Source organism: Temnothorax longispinosus, chromosome 1, assembly GCF_030848805.1.
Source record: "Temnothorax longispinosus isolate EJ_2023e chromosome 1, Tlon_JGU_v1, whole genome shotgun sequence".
NCBI classification, from domain to species: Eukaryota; Metazoa; Arthropoda; class Insecta; order Hymenoptera; family Formicidae; genus Temnothorax; species Temnothorax longispinosus.
The window spans coordinates 4551727-4574362 of record NC_092358.1 but is presented as its reverse complement, the minus strand read 5'-3'; the positions used below and the strand labels follow the sequence as shown (position 1 = coordinate 4574362).

At 43.3% G+C, this 22636-nt stretch overlaps 1 protein-coding gene across 6 annotated transcripts in view; it reads left to right on the top strand.

The window, feature by feature from the left end:
* Positions 1 to 22636, top strand: part of Mamo (zinc finger protein 628-like) — a 62947-nt gene that overhangs the window by 23718 nt on the left and 16593 nt on the right. Inside the window, exon 4 of one of the 6 annotated variants that reach the window (XM_071783419.1) lies at positions 316 to 1952. The exons of the other annotated variants lie outside the window; for them this stretch is intronic. Within the exon in view, the coding sequence (XP_071639520.1) occupies positions 316 to 909 (594 nt within the window). The 3' untranslated portion in view covers positions 910 to 1952. Of the gene's footprint in view, positions 1 to 315; positions 1953 to 22636 lie in introns of those variants that run through there. 6 annotated transcript variants of the gene reach the window in all.

Below are 22636 nucleotides of genomic sequence, written 5' to 3'. Positions count from 1 at the left end.
CCGGAACGGTTTTGTCACGCGTTATTACAAAAAACATGGTAGTATAGTTAGTACAATAAATATTAACGTACCATCAATATATTTACGGGACTAGGCCAAAGAATCCAGAAAAAAAATAGAGCAGTAACTCGAAGTAGATTAAAGTAAAGAGAGAAAGAAGAGAGAGAGAGAGAGAAAGAGAGAGAGAAAGAGAGAGAGAAAGAGAGAGAGAGAGAGATTCAGAAAGAGAGAGAGTCGGAGATGAGTCTTTCCCGCGGGGGTACAGAGCGCCGGAGGGAAGACAAGAAGTTGATGTTCTTGTTTGTTTGGTTGCAGGAGTTGATGGGTGTGGATGAGCGGGTGTTTGCGTGCATGTACTGCGGTGCCTCGTTCCTCCACCAGAGCAAGCTGACGCGGCACATCCTCTCGCACAGCCTCGAGTCGCTCAAGTACCGCGAGCAGGCGGCCCATCTGCAGCTGCAGGCTCAGCTGGGCCTCGAGCCCGGCATGCACCTGCCGCCGGAGGCCCACTACCCCACCGCGGGTACGATTGAGCCGATGGACTTCGAGCTCGCGGCCCACTCGGACCCGACCTCCGGCGTCGTCCTCTGCAAGTTCTGCGGCAAGTCCTTCCCGGACGTCGGCTCGCTGATCGCCCACCTACCGGCGCACACCGGCGATCGGCCGTTCAAGTGCGAATTCTGCGGTAAGGCGTTCAAACTGCGCCATCATATGAAGGACCACTGTCGCGTGCACACCGGCGAACGGCCATTCCGGTGTACGCTATGCGGCAAGACCTTCTCGAGGTCGACGATACTCAAGGCCCACGAAAAGACACATTACCCGAAGTATGTGCGCAAGTTCCTGTCCCCGAGCCCCGTGGACCCCTCCGAGGAAGAGGCTCCGCCGCCGCCACCACCGCATCATTGAGTTCGCCTTAGCCTCAGCAGCAAAGACCGCCGCCGCCACCGCCGCCGCCGCTATGCCGCCACCGTCATCAATGACGACGACGACGACGACAACGATGATGACGACGATCACCGTAGGGGACGCTCCGCTAATCCACGTGGTATCCACGTTGTCGTCGTCGCCGATCGCGCGAACGGACTGGCGACGACAACGTTGGTACCGTCCCCGCTTTCGGTGCCGCCGCCGTCGCCGCCGTTGCCGCGACGCGTCCCTTCGACATCGCCCCGCATCCGCACATTCTGCCCTACTCCCACCAGTCCTACCCCGCACGTTCCCCCCAAATTCTCCAGCAAGACCACCCATCTCCTCTCGTCCATCTGCTGATCGCGAGCGTCGCGACGCGCGACTCCCCGCGTCAACGGTTCCAATAATCGAGCGACGGGGCAAGAAGCCGGCGGTGTTTCTAGTTAGTCCTGTGATTTTGGTTAGGATGGTTGGTAAACGCGTGTTCAGGGGGAGGGACACGTTAATAACGAGCTCCCTCGTTTAATCAGTGCTTTAAGACGAAACGTTTAGCTTATTATATACATATATAAATATATATATATATAGATATATATATATATTATAAATTATACGTATATATATATCGGTAAATTATTAAAGGTATATATATACATATATACACATACAAACACTTACACACACTCACACACACATACACACATACGTACATATACGAGCGACATGGGGGTTAGTTAAAGAAAAGGTAAGAAAAGGTGAGAAAAACGGGCAAAGCGACACGGAACGAGAAGGGTAAACGGGGAGGGGGCGAGAGGGGAAAATTTGAGCCGCCACGGTTGGTGCTTTTAAGAGATTTTGATAAAATGCTGTGAATATTATATTGATTACGATTAACTATAAACTATTGTAATAATGTACTGACGTTGTACGATGTACGATGCGACTGTTGTTGATATGATTGAGAATATTTTATACAGTTGACACGGGGGGTTGGAAATAGAATGCGCGCGCGCGCCGATGATAAAGACACGACCGGAAGTCGGGGGGGGGAGGGTGGGCGGGGAAGGAAACGTCCACTTAGTGAAATTCTACGCGGTGCAATTCAGTGGACACGCGGTTTATAAAATTCATAATAGGAAAAAGTGACAGAGAGAGTGAGAAAGTGAAAAAGAGCGAGAGAGAGAAAAAAAGAGAATTTATTACGAGTGCGCTGGCATTAGTGGCCTCTTCGATTAACGTTTGTTCCTCATTTTTCTCCAAGATGACATCACTTAATTTTTGCGGTCCGATCGTCGCGAATCGATGGTTTAATCATGGACACGTCCTATACGCGAACGACGTAAAACGGCGTTGTGCACCGTAATGAGAACGCCGATCGAATCCTCGTCCCGCATGTGTCGAAAAGTCTTTCGTTCACAGCCCGCGAAACGCACTCTCCGTCGTGCGTTTATTTCGCGAGTTTGTGCGCAGACTCGTCTCGTGGCAACGAGATTCGGAAAGAAATCGAGCGCGATTTCCGCGGGGCCTCTCGGACATCGTTTCCAGTGCAACGTTTTCCGCTTGAAGATCGAGAATCGCGACGAGTATGCGACTACGCGATGGCCATTGAGACAGTGCAATACCTGACTACGCGACACACTATTACGTTACTTCTTTTTTTTTTTATTCGTAATTTAATTCTTATTTAACGTTACTTATGTCCTTAAGTAAGGTAGTTAGATAATCAAATCGCGTTGAGATTCGATCTCCGGACGACGTCCACCTTTCGTTCCACTCGCAAGCTCGTTTTTATTTATTTATAGCCCCTTTAACCCCCTCGAACGGGGAGACACCCGGATGGGCGTGATCTCGGAAAAAGTATGCATGAGGATCTCACGTGGATTTCATCTTCGCGCGATGCGAAGGTATACCGAATATCTCGAAGTTAAACGTGAGCGAATTGAATACGATATCGTATACCCCACGCAAACCTCCACGATAGAGATCGATGTAATACAGGATGTTTGGTAGCCAGGCGTGTTCCCTTTAAACATTTCTGTTGGAGCATCAAACCAAATTTTGCAATTTGTCAGCATTTAATGAGAAATATCTCGCTAATCAGGAATGTTTAAACTATTAATTCGTCGAAATTCTTTACATTTTTTTTCAATCACATAATTTAAAATAATAAAAAATTATGATAGGGATAAAAAAACTTTTCATCAAAAACGGTGGAAAAATCATTTGATCATCGCTCGCGATTATTACCTCTCACGCCTGTTATCTTATATCCTGCGTTATTGTCCGCGTTGTGCACAGCGAACTCCCCCCAACGTCCGAGTGATACGAGAACCAGTATTCGAGATATATACTTTTGTTTTCCTACTAGGTAAGGTAAGGTAATTAGCGCGCACGCAAGTGGCCTGTGCGAGCAGACCGACGGCTTTTTTTTCGGAAAACGTACGGGACGACCATTGTCGACGGCAGCCGGCGCGGCGGGTTCGATTCCTCGAAGGCGAAGGTACAAACGTAATTCTCATTGATTTTTCCCGCCCCTCCGTCTCTCGCGAGGTAATTTAATTCGGCGTGACACGCGAGTGTACGCGGAACGAAAAACAGCCCGCGTCTTCGCGGATCCTCGAAAACGGTAAACATATTATCATGGCCGGGAGCGATTGCATGCGATTGTAGGCGGGCGCGCAACGAGGCTTTTTTCCTCGGGCTCTTCCTTTTAACCGATTCGATGAGCGCATTGTATATTTAGCAGCCACTTACTTTCCGTCGTCCTCCTTGCAAGGGCCTTCCCTTTCCCGTCCCGCCGAGCGAGCGGAGTCGCTCGAAATCGATCGATCTCTAAAATATTCATCGCATTCCGTGCGCGGAGGCCTGCGGAACGGCACCGAAGAAATCGCCTTGCGGGGAATGAGGGGGCATCGACGGCCGACATACGCGCGCGAGCCGATTTCGCTCTCCTTCGAATCGCCGCGAGTAGATAATCTCTCAACGGTTGATCCTAGAATGCGAACCGTCATTTCCGATAGACGCGTAAGAAAAAAAAACTGACGCGTACACCTCGGAAAAGTGTTATCTCACTCCGCGCCCTGCGCCACATGCGAGAAGGGTTGTTTTCGAAATAAATTTTGCGCCGGGTTATTTTTATGGTGAAATAATTTTAAATGATTTTATAAATTTCAGCCAAAACTATTTTTTAGTTGAATATTATTTTTAATATTGGATATTTTTAATATTTTTCCTATCTTGTTGGATATTATTTTTAATCATTGGAGGACACTTGAGAATCTAAAATTATTATAGCACATGTTCCTAATTTAATATCGTACGTTTTAGCAGCCTACGCTGGGCATACACATTTAACTCGCCTTCAATATCTATATAGGATCGGCAAAAGCGACGCGCAGTGCGCAATCGGTAGCGAAATGACTTTTATCCAAAGCTGTGATGACTATACGAATTGTTTTTATTTGGACGCGCGATAAAAATCGCGCGTTCTGTGACGAATATCAATCGCTTTTCTCTTGATTTCGAAATCGTCGCGTTTACGTCTCCAGTGGTGATCACGATCTCGACGATTTCTGTGATATTTCGCGACTGCATCGGGGCTATTCTATTAGCGCGCAATGCACTTGTCACTTATCGTTTTACATTCCATCGCTGTCTTAGTTTTTAATCTCGGAGATATTATAATATGCTCTGGTCTTTCGACGTTGCAACTTTCGATTCGAGGAGGCGGGTTTTTCACGCGTGTGATTTAATTGTGATCTCTCGAGCGGCGTTAAACTTAATACACGTTAACACTCGGCCGTCCGATTCCGAGTTATTAAAAATTGATTTTGTGTGCCTCAACGAAAACGCGTATTTCACCTTCGGATCAGCGCTTGCTTTATTTAAGTCCTTCGAACGCGCGAGCACGATATACCCTTGGGAGACGTAGACGCGAACGGAAGTGTATTCGAGATAAAATACTTCCGTATTTTTTAAGTAGAAATTTTACTCTGTTGTACAAAATATAAATCTTTGATTATTTATTCGAAATCGAACACAAGCGTGATTTATTTTGCACCCGTGTAAACAAAAAGATATAGCATTTAAAGTATTGCGCGCATCTATCGCGCGAATTAATTTTTTTCGACGGACAGAAGGATGAGAGTTTCATTCACCCGCGATATACGAGTCCCGCCGGTCTCGAGAGCGCGTAGCTTTAATTAGAATATTCGTCCGGCAAATCGGCATTCCTCTGAAAACGGGATTTTAATTAATATTTACGAGTGACGGTGCCGTTAATGACTGGCAACCGGAGAGGGTACATTGAAATGAAAGTCCCTGCGCCGCGATTCTGAACGAGCCTGATTAGAGTTGGCGTTTGGCAAATGGATCATAAAGTTTCCAAATACCGTATCAAAAATGCTGTCAGCGGGTTGTAAATTCCGGAATACGATTAATTAAATCCTCGCGCAACACACGGCATTACACAACAGACGGCGACGCGTCTATCCGTCCGTCCGCTCGCGGTATTAAAATAATGATATCGCGAATTAAACATGGCGAGCGCGCGCGCGCGCTCTCTCTCCATAAGCTCGTAACTCTATATTTGAGACTCGAACACGGCGACCATTTCTATCGCGCGATTCGCGAATTCTTCGTGTCTGGACATCATTCTGCATTCACATATTCATTCATTAACTTATTCAGTTAGTCGTATTTCACAACATAAATTGAATCTGACCAAACGGAATGGGAATCTCTTGCGCATTTTTTACCGCTGACCGACAGATAAAAAGAACAACGGAAATTGGAATTGTTCTAATCAATGAATTTTTGCATTATGCAAAACAAGTACGTCAAGATTTTATTTAGCAAAAAAAATCATGTGAGAAATGAAAAAAAAGTCATATTTTGCAACGTAAATTGAATCTGGCCAAACAGAATGGGAATCTCTCACGTATTTCACGCAATCGCTGACGATAGATAAAGAGAATTACGGGAATCAGAATTATTCTAATCATTATGCAAAACAATCATGTCGAGATTTTATTTAGCAAGGAGGATTGTGCGGCAGAAATGAAGGAAACGTTAGTCGATATGTTGGGTTTAAAAGTATATTTACATCCACACACACAATTCGTGTTGCCCACCAGAGATTATTTTTACCTCCCACGCTCATTTACGTTTCTTTTTCATTTTCTATGTGCTCCATTTCGATAGTCGTCAGTAACAATATTGTTGAAAATATTAATTCGTCGCCGATTTGCGTATAATCACGGCGGGGACATAATATCGCGAGAAGAAAAGATGAGTAAAGATAAAATATGAATCACAGAGTCACTTGACATTTATATCGCCGGCTCGCGACTCGGTCGCAATCTTTCGCGTTCGAATGCGCTTAGTTGCGTTAATTTTCCGCGTAATCGCGCGAAGTTACGCACTTTTTTATCGTCTCGATCGTGGTAAACAGCCACGAGGAGGTTTTTCCGCTAACACCGTCGTTATCGTCGACGATTCTTTTTGCGTCGCGTCTGTTATCCGCTCGGAGTCCGATCGAATCGCGGTCGTGCAAGGAAAATGCTAAATGCTAATCGGAGGATTCCGCGGGCGTAACCTTGCAATCGTAAAAATACAATGAACGCGAAGGAGTATATAACGCACGCCGACGCGACCGTCGTGCGTTATCGCACCGTTTACGAACACGTAAACGCGTGTGTTTTGTGCGCGCGTGTCACGACAGATAAATTGGACAGTGATGCTCAAACGTTTCGGATTTTCTACTCGCATCCTCATTTTCCGTATTATCCGGAATTAGACAAACAATTAGACACACAAAAGTCAAGTTTTCACATCTTTCGATGTAGGAAACGGTGCTTGCCATAGATATACCTATGTTCTTCGCATCTCGCGTTATACGAAATCGTTGATACACTGCGCGTGGCTCCGGCATTCGCGAAATTCGGTAGAGACGGTCAGCGGTAATTCGGACTTACTTCGCGAGCAACGTTCAACGTCGTGACATTGTTTCGTTCATCGTATACTGGAATCAGGGGTTCATTGACTGGAATCGTCGCCTCGCCCATTTTCGTTAACTCGCGTAGTGAGATTTCTTCAAGAGACTCGTCCGTGGTTTTACGTCGCTCGCCGAATTCCGGGGTCGTCCCGTTTACGCAACGATACGCGTCGCGGAGTCGCAATTATTCGCGCCGCGAACGCAGAACGCAGGATACGGGCGATCTCGTCCGTTAAAGTGCAATCGAGAGGAGAATTAATGAGCGGCACGACGTGCACCGCTGGCGTAGGGTACAATCAGTTAGCAAAGTTCCAATTAACCTAGGTTTTAAGTCATCCAACGGCTCGTGTATACGCAAGAGAGAGAGAGAGAGAGAAGAAAGGAGAGCAAATACGAGTTGACGTTTAGTTTCCTAGCGGCGATGTCGCTCTAAGGCTCTCCTATTTCAAAGGAATCCTCTTTCACTCCGTGAAATTCGCTCCGAGGCACTTCGTGCCTCACGATCATAGATATTTTATATAGATGCAGTTAGATATATAGATGCTGATGCGCCGGTGGATGACCACTATATCCTCTCTCGTCTCTGTAGTTATATAGAATAATCTAAATTTACTTTTTCTACAAAAAAACGACACACTTATGAACGATACGATAATGCAGCGAAATGACATTCCTATTTAGGACAGAAATTAAATTATATAACGATATTTCTATGACAGGTCAGTCACTGGTGCATCTGTTCTAGGTCATATCGATCACAATTAATTATTTACGGCGGTGAAAGGTTCGTAACGTGTCAAAGAAAATCTTTAGCTAAATCGACCGCTTTATATATTTTGTTAACATTCTATCCCTCTTGCCCTCCTTCCTGCTTCCTTCCGATTGGCAATTTTCTATTATTCGATCTCATCTCTTTGCCGCGAATCCTCGCGAGAAAATGCACGTGCCTCGGATATTATTGTACGTCGGACTGTATTGTACATAGGGAGAATTTTTATGTATATGTTGTATAAGTATTCGTCATGTAACACATACATACACATACACACACGTACACACTTAGGCTTTTGTTCCGTTTAAGAGCGACTTTGGCCAAAAATACTGAATGTATCGTTTAAGATCGCACGAAGCTCCTATATCGCATATATTTTACGTAGGAAATGCTTCTAATTTATCCTTAATTTATTATCAACGGGAACATGGTGAACCGGAAATTAGAGGGACAGCTCCGGCTCCGGCTTTTGGAGATCCTAGAAAAAAATGTTACAACTTCGCAGGTCTCCCATCCCCGCCGCGCCGTTGTCGAGGATCCTAACTTAGTTTCGTAGTAGCTTTTGAGTTTCTGTTCTGAAGTTCCTAAAAACCCGTTCTAATTCAACTGTACATAGTCTAGATTTAGCTTCGTACTTATACTAGGACGTGTAATATCGTAATAATCGTTGTGACGCGCCATGTAGAGCGTGACTATGACGAAGGCAATTTTTCAAGATATCCAAAACTTGATGCAGGCCAGTCTTGTGCGTAATATCTCTCGAACCGTAATCCGTGGAACCCGACCGACCGATTGCGTTTCCACCGTACCTACTTCCGTCCGCATGCGTTGTGAGATTTTTCGTTCATATACATATAGAAGCGTAATACTTAAGTTCTCGCGCTAATCCCGCGCGACGCGCGTCAGTATGTTTGGCGAAAAGTCTGCTGGTAGAGTCACAGACGTAGGAACGTAACAGGACGAGTGTAATCCTGAATGGCCGTACCTATGTACTGACGTTTATATGTTTAATGTGTCATATATCCAGTTTCTCATGTCCGTGCCGTTCAAATTCGAAATCTTTCATCACAGAACAAACATACAGATTGATAAAAATCTTTTCTGATCGTTGACTTTTTGCATACAATGTTTCAAGGTAGTTTAAAAAAAAAATTAGTAAATGTTATTCAAAATTCTTATATCTGTAATTATTTTTATTTAACGGGAAGAGAGCTTCATTACAAAACGCGAATTTATACTCATTGTAAATCATGTTGTTGCTATCGAGTTAATGAGGATATTACAGGAAAGAGAATGGCACAGAGAGATGGATGCACAAAGTGTGAGTGGATATCTAGCATCACGCGTTTCCGACTTCGAACTATTCACCGTCTAATTATAATATCTCGGGTTCCGTGTAGTTACGTTCTTGCGTCTCGCATAGTATCTCGCGAGTAGAGGCGGCGCGATGCGCGACCTAGAGACGCGGAGACGCGCCTGTAAATATGAAGCGCAATTTATCCTCTTGCCAGATGGTGTCATGATGCAATACACACATATCGAGTAATAGATTAATTCCTAGTTAGAGTTCCTGCGCAAGGAAGGCAGCTTACCGACAAGTGGACTTTCTCGCCCTCTCTCTTTCGGCGTCGTCGGACGCGTTAGGCGCGACGCGCGACGACGTGACGAATCCGGCGAATCAGAAATAGGCGTGCGGATCGATGCGCGAACTTTGCGGATTCATTTCCACGTCGGGAATCATTCTTTTTTTAGTCCGTTCTTCACGTCCCTCGCATTTTCGCGTTAGCTCTCTCCTTTCTTGCTACTCGTATCTGGAGCACGAAGCTGCGCGTGGGGACAAGTGCACTATCGTTCGGAAATCTCATAGCAAAGCGTAAAATTGCATCGTCTATAGGAATAAAGGCTATTCATCGTATAAATTAACTTAATAACTTAACTTAATTAGCAGGAAAGTTATATATTATCCATTTTATTGCACTTCCGGGGATATGTCTCGCGTGACAGATAATCAAGAATCTTTGTCATAGGATTCATGGGCGATGGTGCATGTTAATTCTACTCGTGCGCATTAATGAATCTCAAAATTATTTTTAGAATTAAAAAAAAAACGCATATATTTATTTAAAAGAAAATGGAATCTCATTATTATAAGAATATATTTGATATATCGTACGGTAGATTTTAATGAAGAGCTTAAATGAACGACTCGGCGAAATTCTTTAAAAGATTTCAAAAGCCAGAACACCCGCGATAATAATCATTGTATCGACATATATGTTTCGACATTTTGCATAATATTGTTTACGCATAATATTTATTTATTTGCATCGATAGCATGTATAGAGAGTTCACCGGGATCGTTCTCCGTTGCATAACGGACGAAATGATAGCGGTCCAAATACGATTAGCAGTAAAAGATAGAGGACGCACGAGCAATAATCGAGTGTGAAGAGCTATAGCCGCTATAAGCGGACGCTAACGCACGAATGTAGAAGTAATAAAATGCTCGTTTCTATTTTAGAAGCTGTCGATAGTTTCGATCGATTTCCCGCGAGGTCCGGGATTACTTTATCTTCTCATTTAGTAGAAAACATTGACAGTATTAAAAGAGTTACAAAGAGTTAAGTAATCCTGTCGAGGTTGTTCCGAGCGTGTATGCGTATATACAATATTATCGTTCGTTAATTTTATATAATATATACATACATAAATATATATATGTATATATATACATATACACATACATCTATATATATATATATATATACACATATATAAATACATTTACGGATACACAACGTGTAATTGGCAAGCACTTTAACAAAGTACAAGATATTAGGGTTACTATCATTATGATTGGAAGCAGCGTGCATGGATGCGTGTGTGTGTGTGTGTGTGTGTATGCGTGCGTGCATGCGACTTTCAGCAGCAGATTTGCATAATGCGTGAACGCCCCGCGCGGATACGAATGGCGAGACGCGTGTAAGAAAATAACGGGGAGCAAAAAAAAGGAACGTCAGATGTACAATAATTATTTAGGTACTTATACACATACGGATCCACGTGTCGCTATATTGTTTCCGGACTAAAGTTCCTTAGGGGCACGCGAATTTGCTCCGAATTCGAACGCCGCCCCGATGTGATGACGGTGCTTTGTTTCTCTTTTAATTGTACCATTAATTTTTATCATCATCCTTACGCAATATACTTAAGTTATGTAAGATTTATTTTGTTATTCTAACATATACACATTATTATTAATTATTATTATTATTATTATTATTATTAATTATTAATATTATTGACTATTCAGTATATATTATTACATTTACTCTCTCTTTTAAGCATATATTAATTAAAATATATGGATACCTATTTTCTCAAATACAAACTTCCGTTCGCAATATTTTTTATTTTCTTTTCCTCATGTACATATTGAAATAGTTTAGTTATTGATATACACCCCTCCCTTTTATATATGCCTTGCGTGCGCATTGGCATATTATTGATGAGTATCCGGCTCTACTTCCACTCTTAAACACCGCTAATCATATTATAATATGGCTGTTATTAAGCTTCTTTTACTCATATATAATAATCCATTTTTTAATATTTTCGTCTTGGTTGAACATCTCTACGTATTTTTTGACGATTATTAAACGCTCGACGTGAGTCGTACACAAAATTTGCATATATTCGCGGATACAACGTGCGTAATATCTACTGTTGAATTATATGTTGTTAACACGGGCTGCGAAATGTTACGCACGTTCAAAACGTCGCGAGGAATATCCGAAAACTTACGTCGCGTACTTGTTCGCCATCGGCGCGCAAGTTTCTCGACACGCGTTATCGAGTAAATGTGTGTAATGTATATGTATGTGAATTATTTTCCACGATACTCATAATTGCACCGACAAGCGCGACTTTCGCGCAGGTGCGAGCCACACGATTATCGGAGTCATCGGGACCGAATGCGACGGACGAAAAGAAAGAAAAAGAAAAGGTCACGCAAAGCGAGAATTCGATTGCGCTCGGGCTATCGCGAGAGAAAAGGGGAGGACGTAAATCGACATCGGTGAGGCCGCCAGCGCACTCGATCGATTGTAACATAAGTAGGCATTAACGATTAACGAGTTGAAAATGGGAGGAAGCACACACAATAAGTGGCATAAGCATACCTACGTATAGTATTTTATCGCAAGGCATAGGCGAGCAGCAGCATATAGATTTACGATTACACGTAGGCGAGATAGCCTTACTACACACACGCATATTATTGGCAGGCACGTCAGCGCAACGTATGTGTGTGCGCGCGCGCGCGTACGTGTTCCGCCCTGTAGGACAATGCATAAGCCGGTGGGTCTCCAATACGCATTACGCGCGGTTATACGTTCGATTATTCGAAATCAAATAAGGTATCGCATTAAAATCGAGCAACATTTTCTCCCGCGTACAGAATCGTTTCAATGATATAATAATAATAATATCAACAAATTACACCTCGTTCTCTTGCGAATCCGTTCTCCCGCTGTTGTCACTCGTTATCTTGGTTTCTCGCGAACGCGTTAATCGCGACACGTCCGCGTGTCTCGAGATTGAGTTGAGGATAGCGTCCTCGGAGTGAGGAGCGTTGGAGACAACCGGCCCAAAGCGAGTTCACCTATGTGCAGAAGGTTCGTGCTGTCCCTTCGCGACAGTTATGTGCACGTGCTCGTGCGTTTAACGGTACGACGGATTTACGGTGTGCGTGAACGAATAACATTCGCATATCAGTTTCTACTTCATATCAAGGTGCATCAACGACGGTGAACCATCCACCAAAATACTCGATCACGTAGACTTATCGTGATGCGCGCGAAAACGCAGATCCGCGCGCCGCTAATTAACCGGGCCGTAATTCGCGCAATTGATCCGCGGCCTGCCCGGGGCGGGTAAATGCCTCTCGAATCACGAGGCGTGACACTTGACGGATACGGGTCCCGCGACACGGCAGCGGCACTCAGCGCTCTTTATTCGTTGAATCTCAGGAATAGACGTTAACGCATTCGCCGACGCAGATTCGCGATTTTTCGAACTGATATTTTTTATTCGACCCTTACCGGCCCTCCTCCGCCGGGGTTCCCGCAAAAGTTTTTGACAGACGATCCTCCTATCACCGCGCGCGTTTTTAGGCAGACATATATACCTATAGAGGGAGAAGGAGAGAAAGAGAGACGTTATTAATCGCTTTTGTACATATAGAAGCAGTCGCTCATACTCGTTGATGCCTTCCTTTATATGTTTCGAACGACTGTATTGTTACGCGAATGCACCCACACGGCGACAACAAGCGGGCAGTCTGCACGAACCTGAAACCAGGTCAGGGGATGAGAGCTTATGCTTAACGCGTAAAATTGAAATTATCGATTAATCTCGCTAGCCGGATGTTCGAGTATCCGATGCGAAAGGCAAACGCTTAGCGCTCGGAGCTTTATTGGGTTATATCGACGAAACACCGTAATAAATTTGTACGTACAAGTGCAAATTTATTAACTATTTCCGGCGAAAACCGTCGCTCTAATTTCACTCAATATTTATACCCATCTAATTATATCGAGTACCGAGCAACTTCTCAGCGGAATTTTTGTTAATTGCGATCAATTTTGGTGAACCTAAAAATTATACGAATATATATTAAAAATATCGATTGGCAAGAAACAAACGGAGTAGGAAACATGCAACTGCACGTGAACAAGTGATGTACTCCCAAGATTGTAAAACACACTTTGCCCTCAACCCTTGACCCGGGGCGATAATTATTGCTGTTAAAATGGGGAGAGAAGTGCGCGAGACAGAACAATAGTAATAAATATTAAGATTAACGTAACTGATATCCGATCTATAAGCGACGGCGAGCGGCAAATAGCTCGTTGCAGTAGTTGCTCATGGAAGAGAAGATTAAATGATCGAACGACAAAAGAAATGCGCGATGGCCGAGAGAAAAATTGGCACAACGTTTTAATCTTGCATTTAACACGTACTAAGAGACTGACCGAATTGGGAGAAGGAATACAGATATCATTATATTGCCACAGTATCGCAAAACAAAAGCTGTCGCGATTTATCTGTACGATTCCACTCTATTGGCATTTCGATCGCAAATTTAAATAAAATTTTACTAGGTAAAAAACATTCGCTGTTAATTACTGAGGAGAGCTTGTTATATAACATTTTTTTTATAAAATTTGCCGCTGATCCGATGAAGTAATTGTAAATGATAATATTTGATCGCGCGGTGTTCCCTCGAATGTACAGAGAGGAAATATTATTACACGAATTTTTGTGCGAATTTGGAAAATTCGAAAATTGGCATTCCAACGACGACGGCGCGTTGTAGAAACGCGCGGAGGGAAGTACCGTTATTCGGACTGATATAATTTAAGCCTCACACAAATTTTCCAAGGTACACGCTTGATCGCACAAAAGGCATACCGCGGATTGTCCGGTGCTTCGCACGTGTTCCCTCGCTTTTATAGGGTCCTTACTCTCTAATTAATACCGCGATTAATTTTACCTATAAGCAAACTCAAAACTTCCGCGCACTTTGTCCACGATCGGAGAAGCGTGAAATGGCGCGAACACGTTAGCTCGCGAGCGGCTAATTTCGACGATTCGCTTCGCTCAAAACATCTTCTCTTCTATAGACTGTCGCGCCGTTGAGAGAGTATAAGGAGGGGAAAAAGAAAAACTTAGGCGATTATAATGAAATCGAATATATCAGTTCACACACACGAGAGAGAACCTATTACGCAATGAATCCAATAGCAATAAATGTAAAAAGAAGTGAAGGGGGGAGAAAGAGGAGAGGGGAGGGGTAACTTTGCGGAGACGTCGAAACGCATGTAATCGACGCTATGTACATCGTTTTCAACTGTAATACCCATTCGTTTCTGCGTCTCCGCCGCGATCACTCTACACTATACATATATAAATAAATAAATGAATAAACAAATGAATACATATATATGAAAAAATATATATATTATATGTCAAGAGATATTTATACTAGTATTTTAATAGTTTAGTATATAATATAATATATAAATATATATATATATATATTGTAAAAGAGAAAGGGGGGTGAATGTAATATACAAAGGTTGGACAGAGAGAATGAGAAACCGAGCGAGCAAGAATGAGTGAGAAAATGTGAGAAAATAACTGAACACTGTAAATATACATGGACACGCATAGAAATATTATATATTCTATGATATATTATATACATATATTGAATATGATTAGTGATATAGATATATACATAGAGTTATTGTATACACCAGCATATAGAGACAAATATGTGAATAGGAATTAATCTAAACTGAAATTAACTATAGGCAATGAGTATTTAGAGATTAAGACAAAGTTTATTATGTAAAGATGCATAGGCATTATTACTACGGGGACACCTAATCATAATTATTGACATTATGATAAAAAATTAGGCAGAGGAAAAAAAACCTAGCGCGATGAGAACACATGTTGATAAAGTTCTTATATATTATAGGTAGGATTATATAATATATATATATATACTTTATTGTTTGTACATTGGGCACGAGTGCTCTCTTATTTTACTGTGATCCATGTTTTGTACGATTTTCGAAAGTCGCATCGCATACCCATAGGCCGGCATTAGGCAACGTTGCTTTTTCGCCATTTTTATCCCCCGACTCGTCGTTTTGGGCAGAACAATCGCGTTTTCGACGAAAATTTGCCTACGTGTAGAATCCTCGCGAATATCATTCATGCTGGAATAACGCGAAACGCGTAACGTAAAAATTATATTCAAGCAGCGAAACAGCAAGTATTCGGTATATCGAGAAATCTTGGAGATATTATTTTCTAGAATAACATTTCGCTAAATCCACATAGCAATGCCAGCAACTACGCAAAATCAACGTTATCGTTCGATCAAAAATTGAACAAATTTGGAAGAGCCTGAAATATTTGCCTCTGAAATACTTTTCGACAATTCCGAAAAATAGCCTGTTTTATATCTGCATACGAAACACGCCGTTCTTCCGGTCGTGGTGAGAGCAATACAGAATCATCTTGCAAATGTAACGACGAGAGACGATGTTCGGACAATTTTTTATTTCTTTTCCAATTTACGCCGCTCTATACTTTCTCATCGGAATAGAACTGCGATTATATTTCGGTGACATTACAGTTTCATGTTCTTTCATATTCAATCTTGGCGACCGTACTCTTTTTTTCTTTTTTCACTCTAAATGCGAAATCAATAAAAGAATGTAATCGACCCTCGCGGACTGACCGAGTCCGAAAGGTGGTTCAATGTGATATTCGTAAAAGTATGACAGCGGAAAAGAACGACAACCAAAGTATTAAATTGATACAAAAGGATTATCATAGTTGTAAAAAAAATTGAAAACATACTCGCGTGCATGAAAGTAACTCTTGCTTTACTATCCGGCTTCAATAAAAAAAAAGTTTTTCCTTTTTTAGAAAACTCGGATCCATAACTTTATCCAAAATAGAAACGTATGGAAAAACGAAATCCCTTCGCACTAACCATAATACCTTTATATGTAACTCTGCGCGTTTACCTCTTTCGTCGCGTTCGTTTTCGGATTGAAATAAAAAAAAGGAAAATCTCTGCGATCAAAGAGCGTTTGTGGATCTCGGTAGGCTTGGCGAAACGTCGCGTCGCGGCACAAAATCGCGGGAAGAAATCGCGCGATGGGAAGATTCCGTGAGTCTCGCGAAATTACGTTAGCGAAAACTTCGCGGGATGCACGCGCGTGTCGAAGTGCGTCTCTTAGTCACGTCGAGGGTGCGAGGAGGCGGGTGGGGTGCGGTAGAAGTAGGATGGAGGGTAATGGAGATATCAGGCGGAGATATATCCTCCGGCTTGTCTGGAGTACACGCCTGCACACGCACGTGCGCGCACACCCTCGAAAACGGTAGTGTAAGAGGAAGGGAAAGAGAGAAACGGAGGAAGAAAGAGTAAAGGGGATAAGAGGGACCGGGCTGAGGGGGGAGGGAAGGAAGAAATGCCTCTCTGGAGTTACCAACGGTTACGACGATCGACCCTTCGCGAGTTGGTCGAGACATACGCGCGTGGACAGAGAAATCAGTAGCCGATATAAATTCGGAGACACGTGTACCGAGAGCGAGAGAGAAAAAGAGATAGGAGAAGAGTACGAGAGAGAGCGTGAGAGAGCGAGAAAGAGAGAGAGAGAGAGAAAGAGAAGGAATTATAAGGAACGAGGGTGAGAGCGAAGGGAACGAGAGGGAAGAAAGCATAGGTCAGGGGTGTATTCACCTGGCGCCGCCCCAAGTCACGCCTACCTGCGCGATTCCGAGCGTAGGTAGGCACGCCTACGCGTGCGGCACCAACACGCGACGCACGTACAGGATACGCACACACGCGCGCCCTGCATCTACGCCGTCGTGCATCTTCTACGTACGCGCGTGCACGTGTGTGCGCGGGTCGCGCAGGCAGGTGTGCGAGCGCCCGATCAGAGAACGCTAAGCCTACGCCTACTACTGCCTCCACGATCCGTACACACACATACACACGCGTACACACACATCGACGACAAACGCGATCGACTATTGCTGTGCCGCCGTCGTTGCCGCTGCCGCCGACGACGCTGCGCCGCGCCGAGTCGCGTCTGACTCCTACCGCGAGCACCGTCTGTTACTACTAGCCCAGTTAGGGGCATCGCACGGGGCGCGCGTTTCGCGAGTTTGCGGGATCAGGTCACCCGGTTACACGTTCCCGTAGCGCGTCCGTATCGCTATGTGCTTGCGCCTACGATTGCCGACGCCGGTATCCGATTTTCAGATATCAGCGACGAACGCATCGTGTCTGCCCTAAAAGTCTGTACCGCCAAAGAGCGATCGGAAGACTTTCGTATAGAATGACAGGATCCCAGAAAGGGGTACACTTTGACACATAGAGATACGTTTCTTGCCGAAGTAATCTCGATTTAAATTATACGATACATTGAGAATCGGTAATAATTCGATAATGAGAAACTAAGAAAAGGTATTGATATTAGGAAAAAGTTAGACGGATTTGTAAGTCGAATTATGTTTTAGAATTGCAAATAAGTAATGAAATTTATTTTTATACAAATTGTCTGTATATATACAGAAACTGTTCAATTAAATGGATAAATTTATATTTCTTGGATTGGTTTATCGCTCTTTTAAATAATTATGATTAATGTTACTATCAATATCGCGAATATTGATAGTATTGATTGCACGGCGGTCACACAGTTAGATTCTTTAAGTAGACGGAGGAAGAAATAACTGAATCTCGAGTATCACTTGCTGATAAAAAAAACGAATAAAAATTAGTTCACCGCGTTAAAAGATTACTATGATTAACGCTATTATCAGCACTTTAAACGTCGGTAGTACTGTTGATTATACTGTTGACGATAATCGCAATGAACGATTTAAGCCGAACGGAAAAACGATTAAATGAGCATTATCAGATGATTATGATTATTATGTTAAAAAAGAGAGAGAAAAAGTACGACAGGTTTAATGCCACGTTTTAACGCTTGAGATAATCGTCGATGCTTTGGGCGTTGCGCAGCACATCATCGATAGCACGAATCAAATCGGCTTATATCGCGATTGTATTTTTTGCGAAACTTGCAATTTTTCTTTCGTAACGTGAAAGGACAGGCAGCTTCGCTCGCGTCGTCGTCGTCATCGTCGTAGTCGCAGTCGCCGTCGTCGCCGCCGCTGTCGGGTTCACATCCGCGCGCACGTGTATTCCACATCTACGGGACAGAGACAGAGAGACGCGTGTGTATGCAACGCGCGTCAGCGAGATGCAGCAGTGTATACTCGTGAAGCACGTGCATCCCACCCCGCGTCCCTCCCTGCGACGGGCCGCGGGTACGTGCCTGCTTGTCGCTCCGTTATTAATGGGATCTCTTCCGCGGGAATTCCGCCAATAAGGTCGACGCGGCAGGATCACGGCCTCTCTCTTTCTTTCTCTCTCGCTCTTTCTCTCGTCTCTGTCGCTACCCCCGCGTTTTTCCTCCCGTTCGCATTCCCTCTCCCTCTCCCCCTTCCCCCTCCCCTGCTCCCGATCACGACGCTCAGCCTTGTCAAGCCGCTCTTTCTCCCTCTGGCCGAGCTTTTCAAAGTACACCGTGTACATGTAAAAAAAAGTGTAGAAAAAAGTTGTATGCCCGACACGTCATATCTTACGGGGCGTGCAGCTCGCCGACGCTCTCGCCGACGCTCGATAACCGCGTTTGATGAATACCGATTTACCGCACCGCGTATACGTGCGTACTTTGCGCGCGGATATGTGCGGATGCTCGGGGGTATCCGTATATCTCACCTGTACGCGTGGTATCTTTCATCCCGCGCGCCCGTGTGCGAAAACGTTTCGCAAAACAATTTGTTATCTCTCGCCCGAAATGCAGTCGAAGGCCACGATCGTGTAGCAGAAAGGATTGCGAGAGTAGGATATCAATGCGAGAGATACGCGAAACGCTCAACTCTCGCGCAACATATAAATGTGATATATATATATATTTTACGCGCGAAACGTAACACTTTCGAGGTAAATTTAGCGTCATATACTCGAGGAAAAATATGTATATTTAAAATGTAATTCGCGAAAATATCTGAGACGCCTTGACTTTTTGAGATATTTTGGAAGCGCGACATTTTCGCGCGGAGTTTTCGAGACATACCGTCGTCGACTAAATGCCAGGCGTCGAAAGATATAATAACGAAGGCTAAGGGTACCGAGAATTATCAGCATTGTCGGACGTCGGTCGTATTGTGCACCCGCTGCATATTTCGCGCCCAAGACGCATCCGTTTCCGTCATTGTTTCCACGGGGCAACATTGTATAATTCGCGATACTTAGTAAGCACATAGTCCGAGATCCACGAATGCATTTGCGCGTCACTTTCTTCTGCGAACGTGCATTTCGCGCGCGTTAACAGTTTACGAAAGAAACACGCGTCGCGAAAGGAAACACGGTACGAAGGGGACCGCATGAAATATAAATTATCCGCAAGTTTGTAAATTTTTCTACATTATATGAAGCAAATACTCTTTTTTTATCTTTCAATGCTACGACGTAGCGTTTTCTCGAAGTGCCGACGAAAGTAATGCCGCGTCTATCCGCGAGGCTCGGTTACAACGGGATCGAATTTTCCATTATGGAATTCCCCGATTTTTTATTCCCCCGGTAATCAACAGATGCAGAGAATAGAAAAGAGGGAAAGAGAGATCGCATATGAACACGTAACACACATCTTACACGTATACATACACACATACACACGCAGTGACAACGCAGTGTTCAATATTTTCGGAGTCACCCTGTAGATCGAAAATCTCGCATATAGTACTAACAGATTGTATAACACTTAAGCTTTCCATAACGATACGAAAGACATACGAAACCTACGAATTGTTATGTTTTCTACAGTAACGTTTGTACTACCGACTTACAACAATATTTGTACAATATACGATAAAAGAGAAACGTGTACCTATACAACATAGGTTACCCAGATGCAATAACTTTTTTAAACGGTGTTAATGGTTACCGGAATATTTTTCATACTTGTAACGACTCGTTGCGGCATCCGTCCGCCCGTCCGTCCGTCCGTTACGACACGACGCGACGCGACGCGGCCGGTACCCGCGGCAACCACTACTCGTTTCGTTTTGTGCCAACCAGAGTCTTAGATTTTTGCTTTTCCAGGATTTAATAACGTGCTGTTAAAGCGTAACAACATGTAACCGGACTTTTAAGAAATCGAATGCCCATATGCCATTCCACTTTAGCACATCTCGACACCAAGCACCCACGCCCATTCGCTTGATTATCGAATATTAGAGGGAGAGAAAGAGAGACAAAAAGAAAAAGATAAAAGAGAGAAAGAATGTGTGTGTATGAGTGTGTAAAAGAGAGAGAGAGAAAGGAAGTTGAAAGACAGAGGGAAATGTGTAGTGTACACATAGTTTGTCAGCAAAAAAAAGCGAACGTTGTTCTTCGAGCGAGCGAGAGACAGAATTTGAGCGCCGACGAGAAAATGTTTGTTTGCGACGAAGACTCTTGAAACTATCTCGCGGCGTTAGTAATTCGATTATCGGACTTTGCGAGAACGGATACGGGAGAGCTGTAAACGGAACGCAAACGCCAATGGTGCCGTTACGATCTCTCCGCGATGCATTCGACAATGTGCACTCGATATTCCGATGCACCGAGTTGTCGCGGAAAATTAAGAGCAATATAACTCGCGCTTGTCATATAGCTCAGAAATAAAATAAAGTTTTTAGAACGTTAAAAGCCCTCGATGCTTATGCGCGACAGTATCATTGGATGTTTTTTAATCGCATTTGCGGGAAAAAGGCGTATTTAATTAAAAAGTCCGAAAGTATCTTCAATTTTCTGTCACAAAGGCGGCGCAATCAAACATTTAATACCTCAATCACTTGTTTCGAGATTTTCTTGGTCGCACTCTGGAGATCTCGAGTTCTTACGATAATGAGAATCGAGCTTCACAAAATTATCAACTTATCAAACCATCAACTTAAAATTCGGGAAGAAAAGAGAAAAAATAGCACACCGAAAATAAAAACTCAATTGCATATCAATACATAAAATATATAACATATTTATTTGCAACTTTATCTCGGACTGAATAAATTAATTTTTCATCGTGTGCACTACACGATCGTGTGTTTGTTGAAAATTTTTTTATATTACATACTTACTAAGAAATATGCACGAAGAAAGAGAATGGTTGATGCAAAAAATATTTCAGCATTGCAGCGAACCAAATATTTTTTGTCGTCAACGTCATCGCATTAGTAAACACAGTAACATATTAAATTCGTATCTCTACGCACGCAGTTGATATATTTTATTTGTTTATCGATAAAATGCTCTCACTGAAGACACTCGCACGATTTTTTACAACTGTCGAGTACGTCAATATATTTTTAATCCGGTTGTACTGTTTGCTCTTCTCTGCTTTTCGAACACCTTGTACGTGTACGATATCGCGTGATACTCGGAACTCCCGAGTGCGACCTTGCTGATCTTAGATATTATGGGCTGTGCGATAGGACACGTATGTGAGTTATCGAAGCGCGATCTTCGTTCTGCGGTGAAATAAAAAAACTACCGACCAACCGACCAATGCGTCTCGCATTTTTGGATATTCTAGTTTATTTCTACGGGCCGTTCGGCGATAGCGGAGCAACGTGATGTCAACTTCGTACGTGATTAGGCAACGAACGACCGACGACCGAGTCTACGTCTCACAATTTGTAACAGAATATTCTTGTTCTCGTTGCCATATCATTCATTAAATTATTGAGTGTAAACGCAACAAAAGAATCGGGACAAAATTGGAGTAATTTATACTGAATACATAATTTGTAAGATTTACTTCAATTACGATTTTTCTCTTATATATTTTTAGCAATAGATAATGTTGATTATCTCCTCATTTGTGAGGGTAAACGGTCTCCTTATTTGTGAGAATGAAAAATTAATTGTCATGAGAAATTTTTATCTTTCTGAGATTATGGAAAGTTAAGTTTAAAATATTTATTTTCAGTCAGAAGGATGCATTCGTGGGTTGTAAAAATTGTACGGTACAAACAAAATTTAATAACACTATCATGCGCACTTGTCTCTATCGCGAACGACTTGTGAGGGGAAAAGAAAATACATGGAAATGTATTGTCAAAAATCGCGTTGCGCCCCCGAGCTCTCATTGTAATTGAGTGTCGCCGTGTTCTCAACTCGCACAAGCGTTTACCGGGACACTGGAGACGTGTAAGATGGACGCGACCAAGGAGGCGACTGAGCGAATAATTCGAGAGCATTTCCGTCCATCCGATACGTTTCGTTCTGTGCTGCAAGTTTTGGCAGATGG